The sequence below is a fragment of the Bufo gargarizans genome, chromosome 4 (assembly GCF_014858855.1).
Source record: "Bufo gargarizans isolate SCDJY-AF-19 chromosome 4, ASM1485885v1, whole genome shotgun sequence".
NCBI classification, from domain to species: Eukaryota; Metazoa; Chordata; class Amphibia; order Anura; family Bufonidae; genus Bufo; species Bufo gargarizans.
Genome location: NC_058083.1, coordinates 80641029 through 80663856, shown reverse-complemented (window position 1 = coordinate 80663856; position 22828 = coordinate 80641029). Strand labels below are relative to the sequence as shown.

The 22828-nt window shown below is 43.0% G+C and overlaps 1 protein-coding gene across 1 annotated transcript in view; it reads left to right on the top strand.

The window, feature by feature from the left end:
• SNTG2 (syntrophin gamma 2) overlaps positions 1–22828 on the top strand; it is a 450805-nt gene that overhangs the window by 91621 nt on the left and 336356 nt on the right. Inside the window, exons 4-6 of the mRNA XM_044290991.1 lie at positions 17595–17652; positions 20638–20681; positions 21660–21701. Of these exons, the coding sequence (XP_044146926.1) occupies positions 17595–17652; positions 20638–20681; positions 21660–21701 (144 nt within the window). The remainder of the gene's footprint in view (positions 1–17594; positions 17653–20637; positions 20682–21659; positions 21702–22828) is intronic.

Genomic DNA, 22828 nt, shown 5'->3' with positions numbered 1-22828 from the left:
TGCCCTCTGGCTCTGTGTCCCCTCCATAGTAGAAATGCCATTGTGCCCCATTCACATTAGTAATGCCCTCTGTGCCCCCAGCCCCCAGCGGTTTGAAGAGAGGGAAGCTCTTATATTAGAGCTGATTGCTCTGTTCTGTTCACCTTCTCACCGTAGCATTTACAGTGGTGAGCAGGTAAACAGAGCATATAAGGCATACAAAAAAAAAAAACTCTAGGCCTATTGCACATGACCGTATGACTTTTTCAGGGTTTTGCAGTCCACAAAAAACTGATCCGCAAAAAATATGGATGACATCCGTGTGCATTCAGTTTTTTGCAGAACTGAATATCTGGCCCCTAATAGAACAATACTGTCCTTGTCCGTTATGCGGACAATAATAGGACATGTTCTATCTTTGAACGGAACATAAAAACGGAAATACGGAAACAAATTGCATACAGAGTACAGTTTTTTGTTGTTGACCAATTGAAATGAATGGTTCCGTATACGGTCCGTATACGGAACGCAAAAAACGGAGCGTAAACGGGAAAAAAAAAACATTCGTTACAGCACCACATACTTCATACATCCAGTGACTTCCTCTTCTCTGATGTAGGTATACGATAAATTGCGCTGAGAAGCGATGTTAATTATGCTGAGAAGCAGTTATTAGATAAAAGCATAGTATTAAGTATGTGTGATCAAGTTTCACTCTTATATTTTATAGATATTCTCTTTCCTCTTCTTCTCCTGTTAGACCAGACCACCATAGTGACTTCTTTCATCCGTGCCTCGTCTCTGCAGAGTTTAACAAACAGACATCTTATTTTCTTACTTTCCATCATCCTCCCAACCTTCTCAACACCTCATCCTGCCACCCCCAATACTGTGTCCACTGTGCTCCCCAATACTTTCCTGCAGAAACAGTCCCCCTGAAAATACTGGTACCACACAGATAGTGCGTCAGTACAAAAACAACCCTTTTTTTTGTGTGCTAGTTCAAAAATTCCCCCTTCCTTTCAGATCAGACCCCCATATAAAACCCTAAATGAGATCTCCATCTCAGACCAACCCCCCTTTAGACCTCTATGTCAGACCCCATATAAGACCCCAGTTTTAAACCTCAGATCAGACCCCTATTAGACCTCCATGTAAGACCCCAACCCAATATCAGACCTCATATAAGACTCCCATTAGACCTCCAGACCCCCATATAAGACCCCCATGATACCTCCAGACCCCCATATTAGACCCCCATTAGACCTCCAGACCCACATATCATATCTCAGACCAGACCCCCATATCAGACCTCCAGACCCTTATTAGACCTCCAGACCCCCATATCTGACCCCCATTAGACCTCTAGACCCCCAGTCAGACCTCCAGACCCCCCAGTCAGAACTCAAGACCCCCCAGTCAGACCTTCACACCGCATTAGACCACTCCAGACCCCTAGTAAAACCTACAGACCCCCCCAGTGGAGGAGTGGTAAGTACTGTACAGCGCTCACAGTGCTTCTGTCCCCCTCCTCCTGCAGACTAATGAGTGCATAAATTATGGAAGCACTCACTAGTATTCCCTTTATAAGATGCACTGCATCTTATAAAGGGAAAATCAATGAGCGCTTCCATCTGTATTGATTGTCTCTATAGTAGTTTAGTTTGTCCTCCCTCTCAACGGGTGTAAAAAAGGCCCCCATTTTGTACCAGTAGTGAGGGTCCAACAAGGTGGAGAGCCAGAGGTCATCCCTCTGCAAATGGTGAAAATTTGGCTGTCACTACGCAAGCAAGTGAGCATGCATCGGGACATTTGTGCAAGTAGCTCGGAGGGACTCCCTGCCTCCATCTCCACTGCATATTGCCACAGTGTGTCTGGGTCCTCTGCCTCATCTTCCTCATTGCCCTGTAGCTCCTCTGGCTGCTCCTGCTCATCCTCTTCTGTCACCTGTGCAGAAAAAACACCTATTTCTCTATGCATTGCTTGTGCTCGAATGTCCTCCTGCTCCTTCTCTAGTTCAGCCCCCACAGAGCTCATGTGGCTGTAGTCACCACGTCGGCTAAACACTTTTTTACTTAAGCATCGCAATGCTCGACAAATCGCAGTGTTCGGCCAACATTACCTGTGTGGCAGCGACATTATCTGTGCTACATCTGCTGTATAACGTTTGCCCATCCTAAATATCAGTGGCATTCAGTCTAATTTATTTGCGCATACACTTACAAAACCTGCTCTACTATACGTGTGACATACTTGCAAGCATATATACCATTTAATATGCTGAAGGCGAGCAGCAAGGGACAGGGAAGTGGACATGCTGCTGATGGTGCACACAGAGGCCGTGGTCCTGTGCGCTGTGAAACTGTGCCTGCTGCCAGAGCACAAGAAGCACACTCATCCATGATACCTAGCTTTATGTCCCAGTTTGCAGGGAAGAGCAGGACACCACTCTCGACATTACACCAGTACGACCAGGTAGTTGGTTTGATTGCAGCAGATAATGCTTCCAGTCAGTTAAGCACCACCCAGTCTTCCACAAAGTCCAGTTTCTGTAGCCAGGAGTCTGGTCAACAGAATCCTCATCCTGATACTCCGTCCCACCATGGAGAGTCTTGGCAAACAAGCGATTTCTCTGTTCATTGCCATTCCTTGATTTGGCCCTCTCGCCAAACCCGCTTGAAAAAGGACATGAGGAGATCTTGTGCACTGATTCCCAAACTCTTGAGCATCCACAGGCATTAAAAGATGACGGTGGGAAACGGCAATTATTGTTTCATGAGGTGGATGATGATGATGAGACACAGTTGCCAAAAAGTCAATAGCAATTAGTGTCTCAAGAGGTTGATGATGAGGATGAGACACAGTTGTTAATAAGTGAGGTCAACAAGTCAGGAGGATGACCAGAGTGAGAAAGTGGAAGAGGAGGTGGTGGACAATGAAATCACTGACCCAACGTGGGAAGGTGGCAAGCCGAGAGAGGACAGCAGTACAAAGGGGGAGGGATCTGCAGCATCGCTACAGGCTGGAAGAGGCAGTGGGGTGGCAAAAGGGACAAGGCGGGCCACACCAAACAGGCTCGCAACTGTTCCCTAGAGCACCCCTTGCGGCAATCTCCCTTGCCAAGGGGTAGGCATGCCCTGTACCTGTGGTATGCTGGAGGAGCACTGTGAATTGTCCCTGCAGTGGAGGCTGAAGACACAGTGAAGGATGAGGAGGTAGAGGCAGACATTGTCGCAGGACCAACAACGTGGCAACGTGGAGACGGAAGCAGCGTCACCTGGTCCAATTGCTGGTGTGGCTGTGCAGGAACCACATTCACCCTGTGGGCCATAATGATATGTACTGTCCCTGACCGTAGTTACAGCTCCACACGTCGGCGCTGCCATGCACTTTGGCAGACACCGACAGACTCAAGGACTGGCACACCTTCTGTTTTACATACAGTACATGTGCAGAGCTGGTACTCCCTTTTTGGCAAAGAAATGATGGCTTAGGACTCTCCACCTCGGCTCGGCACAAGCCATCTGTTCTCTAAAATGTGCAGAGTCCACCACTTGGTAAAAGAGGGACTGAAGCACCAGCAACTTGGCCAGAAGCACATTCAGCTTCTGCACCATTGGATGAGTGCACGCATACTCTTGTCAATCGCTTCGGTGATCGATTGCTGATGGAATGCTTGATTAGGAGTAAGAGGAGGAGTATCAGGTGCATCAAGACCAACAGATGATAGGAAGGACAGACAGCTCCCTTCGGCTGAGGTGGTAGAGCCTTGACTGCCTGAAATCGGGTGCATGCCACTCAGTGATGCAGCGGTTGCTGTGGCAGGCTTGACCACCACATCGGAGTCACAGTTCTCCTAGGCCAATTTATGGTGACGCTGCATGTGTTGATGCAGGGCCGTGGTGCACTCTGGACACGCTTCACCTTCTGCCCACAGATTCTACAAATGGCCATGTTCACCTCCTTCAGCGGCTTAACAAAAACTGCCAAACTGCCGAGTAGGTGATATTACCCCCAACACTACACACTGACTGACGGCTACCGCCATTGCTTCTGTGAACCCCTGCAACACTACTTTCTGGGCAGGTAGGCTCCTGCGAAGCGGGTGGTCTACTACGGGCTCGTTTGGCTCCCGACCTCACACTGCTGTCAGCCTGCTGACTCCCAGCAATGCTAGAGACTTGCTGGCTCCGCCGCTGCCTCATGGGCAAGCTGCCACCCTCTTCTCCCGATGATGAAAAAGCCCTTAATTCACCCAGCTCCCAAGTGCGATCAGCTACATCATCATCATCGAGTACTGTCTGCACGTCACTGATGTCCTCCTCAACGGTCTCTGGGTCAGGAGCCTGAACGCTCACAACACCAGCTCCCATGCCACTCTCCTCATCACTACTTGCCCGCCTACCGGATGTTTCCTCCACATCTTGGCTGGCCAGTAGCTGCTGACTGTGCTCTAGCTGCTCGTCCTCAGTGTATAGTGGAGCTGAGCCCACAGCATTTAATACTTCTCTGGCTGAGGGAACAGAAAAGGACAGAGGCAGGCTGAGGACAGGTGAAGGCACAGGGCCTGCTTCCGGGCCATGCCAACTAAGGGTTGTGTCTGACAAACCCACCGACTATGGGCTCCGGGTGTCTGATGTCACTTGGTATCAAGTGAATGACGGAGTCAACCATTCAAGAACCGCTGGGTTGCTGGCCAATACACGACCGCTAGATGACACCGTGAGCTCAAGCCTCTCACTGTGACTCCTGCTGCCACGCCCCCTTACTCTGCTGCGACCTGCAAACTTTTAGGTCTCTGCCACTTTCCTGTGCTGTGACACTTCTCTTTCTGACATACTGTTAGATCAAATAAATAAATATAAAAAAAAATTAAAACACCCCAAAAAAGTCTTTAATTTTCTCACTTCACCACACAACGGCTCATAAGCCTTTTTTTTCCATTTATACACGCCACAAAAGACTTTAGAACATATAACTGCACCACTGAACGACAAATAATATTTATTTTTGTGCCACTAATACATGCCAAAATGGACTGTAATTTTTTCCCTTCACCACACAATGGCAAATACTTTTTTTGTGCAACTAATACACGCGAAAAAGGGATTTAGAACATATAACTGCACCTCTGAATGGCAAATAATATATATTTTTTTGCCACTGATACCTGCCAGAACAGGCTGTAATTTTCTCACTTCCCCCACTAGTGTTGAGCGAACCCGAACTGTAAAGTTCGGGTTTGTACTGAACTTAAGGAATTTTGGACCCAGGACCCGAACCCGAACTTTTCAGTAAAAGATTTCAGTAAGATTTAATGGCGCTTTTTGAAAGAGCAGCCAATCAACAAACATTTAACTTTTGTGCCCTTACAAGCCATCACAGCCATGCCTACTAATGTGACCCAGCCTCTATATAAGCTGAAGTCACGTAGAGCTGCACGTCACTCTGCTCCGATTAGTGTAGGGATAGAATGCTGCTGCGGTGAGGGAGAGAATAGGAAAGAATATTTAATCTGAAGTGCTTGTTAAGGCTACTTTCACACTTGCGTTCAGAGCGGATCTGTCTGAGACGGATCCGCTCATATAATGCAGACGGTGGCTCGGTTCAGAACGGATCCGTCTGCATTATATTGTTAAAAAATTTCTAAGTCTGAAAGTAGCCTGAACGGATCCGTCCAGACTTTTACATTGAAAGTCAATGGGGGACGGATCCGTTTGAAGATTGAGCCATATTGTGTCATCTTCAAACGGATCCGTCCCCATTGACTTACATTGTAAGTCTGGACGGATCCGCACGCCTCCGCACGGCCAGGCGGACACCCGAACGCTGCAAGCAGCGTTCAGGTGTCCGCCTGCTGAGCGGAGCGGAGGCTGAACGCTGCCAGACTGATGCATTCTGAGCAGATCCGCGTCCACTCAGAATGCATTAGTGCTGGACGGATGCGTTCGGGGCCGCTTGTGAGCCCCTTCAAACGGAGCTCACAAGCAGAGCCCTGAACGCTAGTGTGAAAGTAGCCTAACTCAGCGATCTACCTAGATTTTGTTTTGTGGGTGCAGTGCACAATCTTTTCACCCTGCCCTGAGCCAAGTGACATGCAAGTTCTGTGCACCAGCACAGCATATGTGCATTTCTGACAGTCAAATAGAAGCTTGAGATACTGGAATTATATTCTGGGTTTAAAAAAATCACCCACTTTTGGCAAGATCCTACATCTGTGGCCTTTGCAGCATTTGTCTGTATGCAATTTAAGCTTGAAATACTGCAATAATTTTCTGTGTTTTAAAAAACACCCATTTTTGGCAAAATTCTCCATCTGGGGCCTATGCCGCATTTGTCAGTGTGCAATTTAAGCTTGAAATACACCAATAATTTTCTGGGTTTAAAAAAGCACCCCTTTTTGGCAATACCCTCCATCTGGGGCCTATGCAGCATTAGTCAGTGTGAAATTTAAGCTTGAAATACTGCAATAATTTTCTGGGTTTTAAAAAACACCTCTTTAGACAAGAGACTACATTTTACAGCCCTTGCTGCATCTGTCAGAGTGAAATACAAGCGTTAGATACTGCTGTCATATTGTGTTATTAAAAAACACCCATTTAGGGCAAAATCCTAATTTTGCAGCGTTTGCTGCATCTGTCATTGTTAAATACAAGCTTGAAATACAGCAATAATTTTCTGGGTTTAAAAAAGCACCCCTTTTTTGGCAATACCCTCCATCTGGGGCCTATGCAGCATTAGTCAGTGTGAAATTTAAGCTTAAAATACTGCAATAATTTTCTGGGTTTTAAAAACACCCTTTTTGGGCAAAAGACAAAATTTGCTGCATCTGTCATTATATGCAGGGAGTGCAGAATTATTAGGCAAATGAGTATTTTGACCACATCATCCTCTTTATGCATGTTGTCTTACTCCAAGCTGTATAGGCTCGAAAGCCTACTACCAATTAAGCATATTAGGTGATGTGCATCTCTGTAATGAGAAGGGGTGTGGTCTAATGACATCAACACCCTATATCAAGTGTGCATAATTATTAGGCAACTTCCTTTCCTTTGGCAAAATGGGTCAAAAGAAGGACTTGACAGGCTCAGAAAAGTCAAAAATAGTGAGATATCTTGCAGAGGGATGCAGCACTCTTAAAATTGCAAAGCTTCTGAAGCGTGATCATCGAACAATCAAGCGTTTCATTCAAAATAGTCAACAGGGTCTCAAGAAGCGTGTGGAAAAACCAAGGCGCAAAATAACTGCCCATGAACTGAGAAAAGTCAAGCGTGTAGCTGACAAGATGCCACTTGCCACCAGTTTGGCCATATTTCAGAGCTGCAACATCACTGGAGTGCCCAAAAGCACAAGGTGTGCAATACTCAGAGACATGGCCAAGGTAAGAAAGGCTGAAAGACGACCACCACTGAACAAGACACACAAGCTGAAACGTCAAGACTGGGCCAAGAAATATCTCAAGACTAATTTTTCTAAGGTTTTATGGACTGATGAAATGAGAGTGAGTCTTGATGGGCCAGATGGATGGGCCCGTGGCTGGATTGGTAAAGGGCAGAGAGCTCCAGTCCGACCCAGACGCCAGCAAGGTGGAGGTGGAGTACTGGTTTGGGCTGGTATCATCAAAGATGAGCTTGTGGGGCCTTTTCGGGTTGAGGATGGAGTCAAGCTCAACTCCCAGTCCTACTGCCAGTTTCTGGAAGACACCTTCTTCAAGCAGCGGTACAGGAAGAAGTCTGCATCCTTCAAGAAAAACATGATTTTCATGCAGGACAATGCTCCATCACACGCGTCCAAGTACTCCACAGCGTGGCTGGCAAGAAAGGGTATAAAAGAAGAAAATCTAATGACATGACCTCCTTGTTCACCTGATCTGAATGACATTGAGAACCTGTGGTCCATCATCAAATGTGAGATTTACAAGGAGGGAAAACAGTACACCTCTCTGAACAGTGTCTGGGAGGCTGTGGTTGCTGCTGCACGCAATGTTGATGGTGAACAGATCAAAACACTGACAGAATCCATGGATGGCAGGCTTTTGAGTGTCCTTGCAAAGAAAGGTGGCTATATTGGTCACTGATTTGTTTTTGTTTTGTTTTTGAATGTCAGAAATGTATATTTGTGAATGTTGAGATGTTATATTGGTTTCACTGGTAAAAATAAATAATTGAAATGGGTATATATTTGTTTTTTGTTAAGTTGCCTAATAATTATGCACAGTAATAGTCACCTGCACACACAGATATCCCCCTAAAATAGCTAAAACTAAAAACAAACTAAAAACTACTTCCAAAAATATTCAGCTTTGATAATAATGAGTTTTTTGGGTTCATTGAGAACATGGTTGTTGTTCAATAATAAAATTAATCCTCAAAAATACAACTTGCCTAATAATTCTGCACTCCCTGTAGAAACATAGTAACATAGTACACAAGGCCGAAAAAATACATTTGTCCATCCAGTTTGGCCTGTCATCCTGCAAGTTGATCCAGAGGAAGGCAAAAAAAAAAATTTGAGGTAGAAGCCAATTTTCCCCACTTTAGGGGAATAAAAAATTCCTTCCCGACTCCAATCAGGCAATCAGAATAACTCCCTGGATCAACGACCCCTCTCTAGTAGCTATAGCCTGTAATATTATTACACTCCAGAAATACATCCAGGCCCCTCTTGAATTCCTTTATTGTACTCACCATCACCACCTCCCCAGGCAGAGAGTTCCATAGTCTCACTGCTCTTACCGTAAAGAATCCTCTTCTATGTTGGTGTACAAACCTTCTTTCCTCCAGACGCAGAGGATGTCCCCTCGTCACAGTCACAGTCCTGGGGATAAATAGATGATGGGATAGATCTCTGTACTGACCCCTGATATAGTTATACATAGTAATTAGATCTTCCCTCAGTCGTCTTTTTTCTAAAGTGAATATCCCTAATTTTGATAATCTTTCAGGATACTGTAGTTGCTCCATTCCAGTTATTACTTTAGTTGCCCTCCTCTGGACCTTCTCCAGCTCTGCTATGTCTGCCTTGTTCACAGGAGCCCAGAACTGTACACAGTACTCCATGTGTGGTCTGACTAGCGATTTGTAAAGTGGTAGGACTATGTTCTTATCTCGGGCATCTATGCCCCTTTTAATGCATCCCATTATCTTATTGGCCTTGGCAGCAGCTGCCTGACACTGGTTTTTGCAGCTTAGTTTGCTGTTTATTAAAATTCCTAGATCCTTTTCCATGTCAGTGTTACCGAGTATTTTACCATTTAGTATGTACGGGTGACTTGCATGAATTCTTCTCTTCTGCATTACTTTACATTTGTCAGTGTTAAACCTCATCTGCCACTTATCTGCCCAAGCCTCCAATCTATCCAGATCCCTCTGTAGCAGTATACTGTCCTCTTCAGTGTTAATTACTTTACACAGTTTAGTGTCATTTGTGAAAATTGATATTTCACTATGCAAGTCTTCGACAAGATCATTAATAAATATTGAACAGAATAGGGCCCAATACTGACCCCTGAGGTACCCCACTAGTGACAGTGACCCAATCTGAGTGTGTACTGTTAATAACCACCCTGTTTTCTATCACTCAGTTAGTTACTTACACACATACAGACGTTTTCTCCCAGTCCGAGCATTCTCATTTTATATACTAACCTTTTATGTGGTACAGTGTCAAATGGTTTGGAGAAGTCCAGATACATGACATCCATTGATTCACCGCTGTCAAGTCTAGAACTTACCTCCTCATAGAAACTGATTAAATTAGTTTGACATGACCGATCTCTCATGAAGCCATGCTGATATGGCATTATTTGCTTATTTCCGTTGAGATGCTGCTCTAAGATAGCATCTCTTAGAAAACCTTCAAACAGTTTACCCACAACAGATGTTAAACTTATCGGCCTATAGTTTCCAGGCTCTGTTTTTGGACCCCTTTTGAATATTGGCACCACATTTGCTATGCGCCAATCCTGTGGAACACTCTCTATCAGTATAAAGTCTGTTAATATCAGAAATAAGGGTCTGGCTATGACATAACTTAATCTCCTTAGGATACGGGGGTGTATGCCATCCGGTCCTGGTGATTTGTCTATTTTATTATTTTTAAGTCGCTGTTGTACTTCTTCCTGGTTCAGACAGGGCACTTTTAATGGGGTATTTATTTCAACATTCGGCATGTCATCTGACAGTTTATTTTCCTCTGTGAACACATGTGAAAATATTTAACAGCTTTGCTTTCTCCTCGTCACTCTCTGCGACTCCCCCCCTCATTACTCTTTAAAGAGCCAACACCTTCAGATTTATACTTTTTAACATTTATATAATTGAAGAAAATTTTAGGGTTAGATCTGTAAAGATATACCATGACCTGGATAAATGAGAACCTTCACTTTTATTTGTTTTTTACATGTTCTATTTTTTTCCTTACAGTTTTTCAGTGCTTCCGTGCAACCTTCCTGTTTTAGTGATTTATATGCTTTCTTTTTGTCATTTATTGCTTTCTTTACAGTTCTATTTATCCACATTGGTTTATTTTTGTTCCTTAACATTTTATTCCTATACGGTATGTACCTCTCACAATGAGATTTTAGGATGCTTTTAAAGAAATCCCATTTTGTGGCTGTATTTTATTTTTGAGGACTTTGTCCCAGTTAGTTAGGCTTATGGCATCTCTTAGTTGGCTAAATTTTGCTTTTTTGAAGTTTGGTATTGTTGTTCCTCCCTGTAGAAACAATCTTTTGAATGATAATTGGAAGGTTATTACTTTATAGTCACTATTTCCCAGGTGTCCCCTAACCTGCATGTCTGTTGTTCTGTCAGGCCTATTGGTTAATACTAAGTCCAGTATGGCCGTCCCTCTAGTCAGGTCCTGAACCCGTTGGGAGAGGTAATTGTCTTTGTTTATTGCCAAGAACCTGTTTCCTTTATGAGATATACAAGTTTCAGTTTCCAAGTCTATATCTGGGTAGTTGAAGTCCCCCATAATAACGACCTAATTATGATTTGCCGCCTTGGCTATCTCGTTTAGTAGTAGATTTTCTGTGGACTCTGGTATATTAGGTGGTTTATAGTAAACACCTATTAGTAATTTATTATTGTTCTTAGCTCCATGTATCTCTACCCACAGTGACTCCACATGTTCATGTCCCACACTTATATATTCCCGAAGTGTGGGCTTCAGACAGGACTTTACATAAGGGCAGACCTCTCCCCCTCTCCGGTTTTGACGATCCTTTCTAAACAGACTGTAACCTTTTACATTTACTGCCCAGTTATAGCTATCATCCAGCCATGTTTCCGTTATTCCCACTATGTCATAGTCCTTCCCACACATTACTAATTCCAGTTCCCCAGTTTTATTAGTCAGGCTTCTGGCATTAGTATACATACATTTGAGAGGTTTATTTATATTTTTTACCCTACACCTTTCCCTCTGAACTATTCTAGTCCCTCCTTAAATTCCTCCCCCGGTCCCACTACCTTTCCCCCGATCTCTATCTGCACTATCTTCCCCTTGTATAATGTAATTCCCCCCCCCCCCCCGTCCCTAGTTTAAACACTCCTTCAACCTTCTAGCCATCTTTCTCCCCAACACAGCTGCCCCTTTCCCATTGTTACATACAAGCTTTAAATACTGCAATCATTTTCTGGGTTGAAAAAAGCACCCCTTTTTGGCAATACCCTCCATCTGGGGCCTATGCAGCATTAGTCAGTGTGAAATTTAAGCTTGAAATACTGCAATCATTTTCTAGGTTTTAAAAAACACCCCTTTTGGGCAAAAGACCAAAAGACTATATTTTACAGCCCTTGTTGCATCTGTCAGTATGAAATACACGCGTTAGATACTGCTGTTATCTTCTGTTTTTAAAAAAACACCCATTTTGGGACAAATACTACATTTGCGGAGAATGAGGGTAGCGTTAAATAAGGGATGTGGCACCGGTCGTGGTGCTGCTGGTGGAGCTCCTGTTGCAGGGAGAGGACGTGGTCAATCTGTGCCAGCTACATGCACAAGTGAAACAATTTCCTCAGGTGCGAGTAGGCGACAGATCCTTCAGCTTTATTTGGTCGGGCCTAATGCGGCTTTACGAATGGTGAGGCCAGAACAAGTACAGACGATAGTAGATTGGGTTGCTGACAGTGCCTTTATTTGATTCACATTGTCTCCCACCCAGTCTCCTGCTGAAAGATCAGAGTTAGCACCAGCAGCCGATGTCCATCAGTCTTTCACCTTCACCTCCTTGTAAATCAGCCAAGCAGTCTGAGCCCCAAGTCATGGAGCAGTCTCTTCTGCTTTTTGATGACTCCGCTAGCAGGGTTTCCCAGGGCCATCCACATAGAACTGCCCCAGAAGTGGAAGAGATTGAGTGCACCGATGCCCAATCACTTATGTTCCAAGATGAGTACATGGGAGGACCACCACAGCACGTTTCGGATGCTGACGAAACACAGGTGCCAACTGCTGTGGCTTTCTGCAGTGTGCAGACCGACAAGGAGGGCAGGGGTGAAGACTGGCTAGAAGATGCTGCAGTCTTGGCCTCTTCATCCACCTCTGGAGTGACAGTGGCACCTGCCACTCCGCAAACAGAGGGTCTGCCAGCAACACCACCACCTGGGTCACCAAGCATCTCCACAATGTCCTACGGAAGCGTTCAGCTCTCAATCTCCCAAACACTGGAGCGGTAGAGGAAGTACTCCTTTACCCACCCGCGATTCCTGGCCCTGAATGCCAGCATTTCAAAATTACTGGCCTTTTAAATGCTGTCATTCCGTCTGGTGTAGACGGAGAGTGTTAAAAGCCTTATGGCGATGGCTGTCCCACAGTACATCGTGCCCAGCTGCCACGACTTTTCCAGGTGAGCCATCCCTTCCCTGCACAACCAAGTGGGGGACAAAATCAGGTGTGCACCAGAATAGACATGTATACCGCCATTACCCAGCGCAATTGTTCATTGTTGTATTTTTGATATTTACCACTCTTTTGGGGTGTACCCTAATTAAAAAATAAAAAATAAAAATTTCAACTAAAAACCAGTGTTGGCTACCTCATCCTCCTGCACCGCCGCTTCCACCTACACTGCAACGTTCACCGCCTCCTCAACCTCCTACTCCATATAGACCTCTGCCTCATACATCAAGATTTTTTTTTTATTTGTACGTATTTTATTTTATGTTATGTCATTTCACTAATTTTCTGTTACATTTTCGGGTGAAATTCACACATTTTTGGCTGTGATATACCCCTGCTCTACCTAGTAGACAGGTAAACAAATTTCACTAATTTTTCTGTTACATTGTCGGGTGACATTCATAAATTTTTGCCTGTGATATACCCCTGCGCTACCTAGTTGACAGGTTAATAAATTTCACTAATTTTTCTGTTACATTGTCCGGTGACATTTTCCAATTTTTCCCTGTGATATACCCCTGCTCTACCTAGTTGACAGGTTAATAAATTTCACTAATTTTTCTGTTACATTGTCCGGTGACATTTTCCAATTTTTCCCTGTGATATACCCCTGCTCTACCTAGTTGACAGATTAATAAATTTCACTAATTTTTCCGTTACATTTTCGGGTGACATTCATCAATTTTTGGCTGTGATATACCCCTGCGCTACCTAGTTGACAGGTTAATAAATTTCACTCATTTTTCTGTTACATTGTCCGGTGACATTTTCCAATTTTTCCCTGTGATATACCCCTGCTCTACCTAGTTGACAGGTTAATAAATTTCACAAATTTTTCTGTTACATTGTCTGGTGACATTTTCCAATTTTTCCCTGTGATATACCCCTGCTCTACCTAGTTGACAGGTTAATAAATTTCACAAATTTTTCCGTTACATTTTCGGGTGACATTCATCAATTTTTGGCTGTGATATACCCCTGCGCTACCTAGTTGACAGGTTAATAAATTTCACAAAAAATTTTCTGTTACATAGTTGGGTGACATTCACCAATTTTTGGCTGTGATATACCCCTGCTCTACCTAGTAGACAGGTTAATACATTTCACAAATTTTTCTGTTACATTCTTGGGTGACATTTTACCATTTTTGCCGTGAATAAACCCTTGCTCTGCATAGGTGATAGGGACCGAAATTTTTAAAAATCATGTGTTCCATTGGTGGGTGACATTAACTCATTTCTGGCGATAAAAAAACCCTGCTCTGCATAGGTGACAGGGACTTGCATTTCTAAAATTCGTCTTTAATTGGCTCTTTCATTTGATCCTTCTGCTTTAATAACCTGTCCCACATTTACGCTTGATCACATTGCAGCTATTGACCTCCCTTGGATGTGGTCTCCCTTTTTCATGCTCCCTCTCCGGCGTGGATCCCTGATTCACCGCTAACCGTGATCAGACAGAAGTTATCTAGAGTTAACAAAGCATAACCAGGGCCTCTCCTGTCTAACGTTTCCAAATCCAAAATACCCCAGTGACATTCCCTATAATTTTTTATTAATCATTCCAATAACAGGGCATCTTAAGAGTCCTGTATTGTTTTTTATCGTCACTACTTACCTGAGTCGGGAGTAGGCAATTGCCGCGCGCCCCCTCCTTTCATTCGATCCTTCCGCTTTGATAACTTCTCCCACATTTAATTTCATACATTGACCTCCCTTGGATGTGGTATCCCTTTCTCACACTCCCTCTCCGGCGTGGAACCCTGATTCACCACTAACCGTGATCAACATGGTAGGCGCAAAAAAGAACATCGAAAGTTGATAGAGCAGATATCCAATTGGATTGTGGACATCACAGGGTTCGTGCGACATGGTGGAGCAGTATGTGAGCACACATACACGTACTGACTGATGGGTCTGCCCCCTTCAACTTCTGGGTCTACAAATTGGGCATATGGCCTGAGCTTGCCCTTTACGCCTTGGAGGTGTGGGCCTGCCCTGCAGCCAGTGTATTGTCTGAACGTTTGTTTAGTACGGCTGGAGGGGGTTATCACAGGTTATATTTCCCTTAATTTAAACAAAAATAATAATAAAATAAAAAATAAAACCAAAAAGCAGTGTAGGCTACCTCGCCGCTCCTCCAACGCTTTTTCCACCTACACCGAAACATCCACCGCCTCTTCAACCTCCTACTCCATTAGGATCTCGTCCTCCAAGATCAAGATTATAATTTTTTTATTTTTACGTATTTTATGTTATTTTGAGTCATTTCCCTATTCACATTTGTTTGCAGAGCACTTGCCATGCTCTTAACCACATTTTGCTGCCATTTGCAGCCCTCTAGCCATTTCCATGACTTTTTTACAGTCATGTTAGTGCTCCAAAATTCGGGTCCCCATTGACTGCAATAGGGTTCGGGTTCGGGGTCAAGTTCGGGTCCCGAACTCAAACTTTTTTGTGAAGTTCGGCTGAACCCGTCGAACCCGAACATCCAGGTGTCCACACAACTTTATTCACCACACAATGGCAAATACTTTTTTTTGTGCCACTAATACACGTCAAAAAGAGCTTTAGAACATAGCCACAGTGCCTTCATAATGACAGCTATGCTGGTCAATAAACAATAGCCACAGTGCCTTGATAAAGACAGCCACGCTGGTCACTAAACAATAGCCACAGTGCCCTCATAACGATTGCCACGCTGGTCACTAAACAATAGCCACAATGTCCTCATAATGACAGCCACACTGGTCACAAAACAATAGCCACAGTGCCCTCATAATGACAGCCACACGGGTTACTAACCAATAGCCACAGTGCCCTCATAATGACAGCCACACTGGTCACTAAACAATAGCCACCGTGCCCTCATATTGAAGGCCATGCTGGCCACTAAACAATAGCCACAGTGCCCTCATAATGACAGCCAAACTGGTCATAAAACAATAGCCACAGTGCCCTCATGATGGCATAAAAATGCCCCAATAAAATGTAATCAGCAAGATAACTATTACTTTCTCCTCAGTCCCCTGCTTCTGCCAATTACTCTTCTGATGCTGATCCTCGGTGGTTCAGATGTCAGAACTTCAGAAAGTTACAGTATCTACCTGTTGTGTGGCACATAACAGGTAGAATTTAGTGTTAAGTTCCCGTCTTACAGAGATAATTTTGACATGTGGCAGGTGGGCCCAAAGAATTTGGTACAACATATATTTGCCAAGAATCTCAAATTTACTTAATAAGCATAGCATTAGAAGTACGGTAGAATACTTTTATACTTTATTTGGTTTGCAGAGTTCTGTTGCTTTGTATTTTTTTTTCTTAGAAATTGTTGTTACACGCCCCCATATCTCTGCAACTGCATATAAACAAAGGGGCCAGAACCGAACTAGGGAAATTCGTAAATATATAAAAATATGTGTCCAGAACATGCTTAGTTTATTTACATATTTCTGACCACCAGATTTACAGTACAGATGCTGCCTAAACCCCTGAGGAAGCCGAGGCTAGCAGGCAAAACATGTCGGTGGGCAGTTTCTAGGTTTTAGGTACTGTTCAGCTGTTCCACTGAGCAAAACAGTTTGTTTTCAGTAGCAATATTTATGGCAGAGACCCTTAGTCACAACAATGTGTGAAGGTAGAAGACTAAATTCCTCACTGTAACCAGTGATGTAACTGGGAATGTACGACATGCCATCAGTTGGTCTGTTACCTCAGTAGGGAAAGTGCACATCCCTGCAGGATTATAGTAAAGCAAACACGCACACGCCAGTGGTTGGCAACAGGGAACAGTTTTCTTTTCATTCCCTTCTTTTGTATAGCTCACCATCGTTGTTTTAAGTGTGTCAAATAAAAGTTACATTTTATTAATATATAATTATCTGGTGTGGGGTTTCGCTCTGGTAGATAGCGTAAGCGGACACAGTACAGAGGCCAAATACAAGTTCTTAACTCAAACTTCAGTGTTTATTCACACTTGCGGCAGATGCATAAATCAACACTTGACTTTGCAGTCTTTGGTGTTAATTCACACACAAATGGAAAGTTCAATTTGCACAAAACAACATGTCACTTTGCAGTGTTTGGTGTTAATTCACACACAATGGAAAGTTCATATTGCACAAGTCACCTTGTTGGCAGTTCTGCCTCCAGTAGTCCACAGAAGACTTTAGGGGGCCTGTTCCCCCTGCACATGGGTCTAAGCCCTCCAGTCTGGCACAAAACCTCAGATCCCATCACAGAAACTCAGTCTCTGAGCCCAGCTGCCTATTTAAGGACAGCCAGGTGCTGCCAAAACCCGGACCGGCACTTAAACTCCAGTCCGGTATTTGACCTCACCTAGCTGGAAACTAGCCCAGCAGCACATGTTGGGAGGAAAATACCTGCCTTCCCAGACAAAACCCCTCGCTGTGTCACACTGGGTAAATTTGGTATCCAACTGTTGGGTTTGTTTGATTAATCTGTGTCTGGTACTGCACTTCTCTTGAATAGGGAATGGCTACAATAGAAGATTGTATTATCCATGGGAAACAGCGTGGCTGCTTCTGGGATATAAAACCAAAAGCCTTTTATCTAATTCCTAGAAGATTAGTAACTAGAAACCACCAAATATGAATAACACTGGTTTGGTGTTATGAAACATGCAAACTTTCATTTTACAGCAGCTATAGAGCTGGGGTTGTTGTCACTGATTGATATATTTCTGTTTTTCAGGGTGGATCACAACATAAAGTGCCTGTTGTTATATCTAAAATTTTTAAAGATCAACCAGGTAAAGCTTTCTGTGTTTTACAGATAAAGGTCTGATTTCATTGAAGCATAACTGATGGAAGTTGAAAGCTGTGTGATGAATTACCGTATATATTTTTGTAATTGTAAAATACGTTTCATGACTAAATACCTAACACTGCAAGTCCTTCACATGAATGTACAAAGCAACTGAAAAAAAATACATTTGCTTTCATTATTATATAACTGATCTGAAGGGCTGTTTACAATGCCCAAGGATCGGACCAATTGTCTTGAACGAATGTACCTACAAAGCGCTTAATCCTAATAATTGGTTGGTGTAAAGGTGCCACTGATCACCCATCTAAGGGCTTGTTCACACAACTGTGGTTTTGGTCCGCATCCGAGCCGCATTCTTTGCGGCTCGGGTGCGGACCCATTCACTTCAATGGGGCTGCAAATGATGCAGACAGCACTCCGTGTGCTGTCCGCATCCGTTGTTCCGTTCCGTGGCCCCGCAAAAATTATGAGGCATGTTCTATTCTTGTCCATTTTGCGGACAAGAATAGGCATTTCTATAATGGGCCTCCTGTTCTGTTCCGCAAATTGCGGAAGGCAAACGGGCGGCATCAGTGTTTTGCAGATCCGCAATTTGCAGACCGCAAAACACAGCACGGTCGTGTGAACAAGCCCTAAGGCTGTAAGGCCCCTTTACGCTGTCCAATGTTCTGGCAGATTATTGCCAACGAGTAGCGATGAGCGAACCCGGTGAAGTTCGGGTTCTCCGGGTTCGGCGGAAATTCAGGTCAAAGTTTGGGTTCTGGAACCGAACTTTACCCCGATAAAGTTAATGGGGACCCGAACTTCACTTTATTATTTTCCGTTATAACATGGTCATAATAGAAAATAATAGCATTCTTAAGACAAAATGCTAAATAAAATGGACATTGAGAGGTTAAAAATAATAAAAAACTCACCTCATCCACTTGATCGCGCAGCTTCGATCGTGCACGTCTTCTTTCTTCAGGACCTGAAAAAGGACCTGCGGTGACGTCACTGCGCTCACCACTTCACCAAGGTCCTGCTGAATGAAGATAGAATGAAGATCAAGTGGATGAGGTGAGTTTTTTGTATTATTTTTAACCCCTCAATGTCCATTTTATTTAGCATTCTTTCTTAAGAATGCTATAATTTTCCATTATAACCATGTTATAACAAAAAAATAATTAAATCACCCAAACACCGAACCCAAACTTCAGTAAAAAAGTTTGGGTTCGGGTCCGGGTACCCGAACTCACAAAGTTCGGATTCACTTAAGCCTACTAACGAGCATTTGTATGAACGCATGATAACGATAATCTGCTGGTGTAAAGGTGCCTTTGATTATCCAATGAATGAGTAAAATGCTTGTTCATCAGGTAGTAGATAATTGGTGCAGCCACCGAAATCATCATTTGTGGGTGGTAGATTGTGTTGTCTATACAGTACTCTGCTCTGTATGAGCACGAGCAATGACATTAGTTATCTTTCCTCCCCATACTGTGGAGGAGATTGCTGCATGTAATAGAGGCCTTCCCCTCGACTGATGAGCAGGCAATTGACAGAAAGGAACGCCTTCTTTCCGACAATCGTCAGCCTAATCTGTAAGTGTAAAGGGGGTCTTTAGTCAAACGATCAGTGTTTGATCAGTGATTTACAGTTGTCACTGTCAGCCAAAAACAAGGGTGAAGTCTACAAAGAGATAAGATATAATCCAAAAGTTTGGCTCTAGTGCTGTGTTTTAGACACACTCCTAGTTTTGGCTCACCATCACTGATGGAAATCACTGCCTGTGTGAATAAGGGCCTAAAAAGCAAAAGGCTTGTTTTTGGGTGATCATATCTTTCATGCAGCACCTACAATCGTTTTTCAACAGCACAACAGCATATTTAAATGGGGGTATGCTGCTGACAATATACTGAGTGAAATAACGATTGTTCATTCCCTTCTCACTTTGCATTGCATTTGTGTAAGAGACTCTTTAAATGAGCACTTGTACATCATCAACTTGTATATTGACAAATGGCAATTGTTTATTACTTGCCATCAGCCTGTGTACGAGAACCCTAAGGGGGAGATTTATGAAGGCTTTTGGCCACGTTAAAGACATACAAACTAGCAAATTTTTGTTCCACAATTTGTGACTTTTTTAGCTTTTCAACACTCTCTTGGTGAATAAGTGGTGAATAAATGGGGCACGGCTTAGCAGAAAGGACAGAGCCTCCATAATTAGCTAGATTTACTATAATTTATTCCAGAAAAAAAGTGTAAATTATTGCTTAAGTCTACGCCAACCTTGCCCATCGTAGGCTACTTTCAGACTTGCGCTTTCCCTTTCCGCTATTGAGATCCGTCATATGATCTCAATAGTGGGGGAAAACGCTTCCGTTTTGTCCCCATTCATTGTCAACGGGGACAAAACTGAACTGAACGAAACGGAATGTACCAGAATGCATTCCATTCCGTTTGGTTGCGTCCCAATTGCGGACAGAATAACGCTGCAAGCAGCATTTTTCTCTCCGCGATGTGGTGCGGATCAAGACGGATCCGTCCTGACACACAATGTAAGTCAATGGGGTCGGATCCTTTTTCTCTGACACAATAGAAAACGGATCCGTCCCCCATTGACTTTCAATGGTGTTCATGACGGATCCGTCTTGGCTATGTTAAAGATAATACAACCGTATCCATTTATAATGGACGCAGGCGGTTGTATTAGAATAGAAACCTTTTTGCTGATCCAGCAAAAATGCTGGTGTGAAAGTAGCCTTAGTTTCTGTCAGAGATGCGCCTTATTTATTACAAGGAAACGTCAGTTAGAAATCTCTTTCAAAAGGGATACCAAATGATTTACATTTAGCCTCTCCCTACTGATAATTAATCATATTTACATTGTCTATAGCTAAATATCATAGTCATGCATAGAATTCCATTGTTACTTTGTATTTTATTTATTTTTTGTAAATTTTCAACTTGTGTTTGTCTTCAGCTGACCAGAGTGGCTTGCTGTTCACAGGCGATGCCGTAATGCAGGTAAGCAGCTGTTTTGAGTAGAATTGTTATCGTACCTTTTTCAAAGATATACAGTATGATGATATTATTGTGTGTAGGGTTTTTGGATGCACCCACAGTATACAAATAACCCCTGTATACGCTCTGCCTCTAATGCCACCAGATGTAAGGCAGCTATCCTATAAATCAATATTCGACCCTGCTGTCCGCAAACCACACACTTGCAAAATATGGATACCTTCCATGTGCAATGCACATTTTTCTTATTTCCATCAGTAGAAATGATTATTCTCATCTGGCACATGGATAAGAATAGGAAAAAATACAGCTCGGACCCTTTCACCAAGAAATTCATTGATAATCCAGGCACAATGCCTTGTAGGACTTGCTCGGCTGAATGTAATGATACTGTTCACGTAGCGATCCATTGCTTCATTCTAGAGAGAGAATGCTTTTAGTTCATTTATAAATGAATACGGCAGTTAAGTGCACCAAGTTTGCGCACCCCAGATCCTCCTGATTCTTCTAACGGCTCCTTCCTCTCCTACTTGATTGATAGGGCCAGGTCTTCCATAGTCATCTCACCTGGTCCATTCTATAAAGAAGGGAAAGGAAGAAACTAGCAGGGTCATTCAGTGACAGGAAACACATGTCTATAAGAAACTATAAGAAATTAATAGACTGTATGAAAACGTTACAGAACTTTTTTCATACTTTTTTTATATTTCACACATGTACATTTTTATTAGTAACAACTTAAGTAAATGGTTGAAATATAGAAAATACTGGAAAAAGCACAGGAGAGTCTTAGTGCCTAATTGCCATGGTACATTCCGTTAATTTACTTTTAGATACAAGTGCATGCTACCTAGCTACATAATGTGTATTTTGGCACATGGTGAGGCCAAATTATTTACTTAGATGACGCAGTTTACATCCTATAACAAGGAATAATGGTGGGTAAAATTACTCTTAACACAAAAGTGTTTTTACTTGCAGGTTAATGGCATTAATGTTGAAAATGCAACTCATGAAGAAGTGGTAAGTTGTAAGTATTTGGCACTAAATTGTGTTATTTTATTTCTAAATGTAATTGCAGTGTGTTCAACCTGAAGTGTTGCCAAACATACCAGGAAATGAGTAAAAGGGCATTTTTTATGTTAATGTCTTAATTTCCTTGATACTTTTAATTTCTGGCAGTAAATTGAAAAATTTGTTAAATTGTATGCTTAGTATTGTGTTCATCTACAGTTACTCTATAAACGATGTTGTTTATTCCCTGCAATTTGTGATGCAGTTATTTTGAGGTAAAGCCAGAAGTGGATCCAGAAGTCCTTCTTTTGTACTTCCCATTCATTTAAAATTTACTTTTGGCTTTAGCTAAAAAAAAAACATACAAAACAAAAAAAAAACAGCATTAAAACTTTCTCTGGCATAGCAAAAAGACCCCTAAAAATGTTTTTGACAATTGTTAATACTGTGTAGTGGATGGGTTTGGGGTGGTCCCAATGCTACGTTGGGTTCCCTGGACACCGTCGAGGTTTCACCACGTGTAGCTGATCTCCAGAAAGAATGGTAAGGCGTGGTGCACCCCAAGAGGAAATAAGTCCAGATAGTAAGGGTCTGCAGTAAACTAGTGTGCTTCTTTACTGGGGACACTTAAGTGCAAAACAATATAGGCAAGATACTGAGCTGGCTTCTCCAGTCTCCTCTCTGGCAGAAGAAGGTTTCATGCTGAGGATAGGCCTGTGCCAGCTGTCCCTCTCTCTCAGAAGGCTGATACCCTGGCCAAAGGGCTGGAGGCTCAGGGTCTGCTGTGGCTCGATCATCTGGCTGGCTTCCTGGACACAGGACTGGTGACCCAGGATGTGGGGATCAGTATTCCCATCTCAGTGTCTTCTTCTGGTTACTTATGCTGTCTAGCAGAGTTTCTCCGATCCGCAGACAACTAGGGGATCTACCTGCTTTCCTAATATACAGTTTCTCACTGAAATAAAAACTTTTAGTGGGAGGGATGAAGTGGAGAAGCCCAGCCTAAACATAAACAATTTTGCAATTTCAGTTTGTCATAGACTTGTATAGAATTTCAGTACTAGTTTGTGGTAATGATTAAGCAGTTGTTCCAGACATAAACAAGACTTCAGATCTAAACCAGACAAACAAATCGA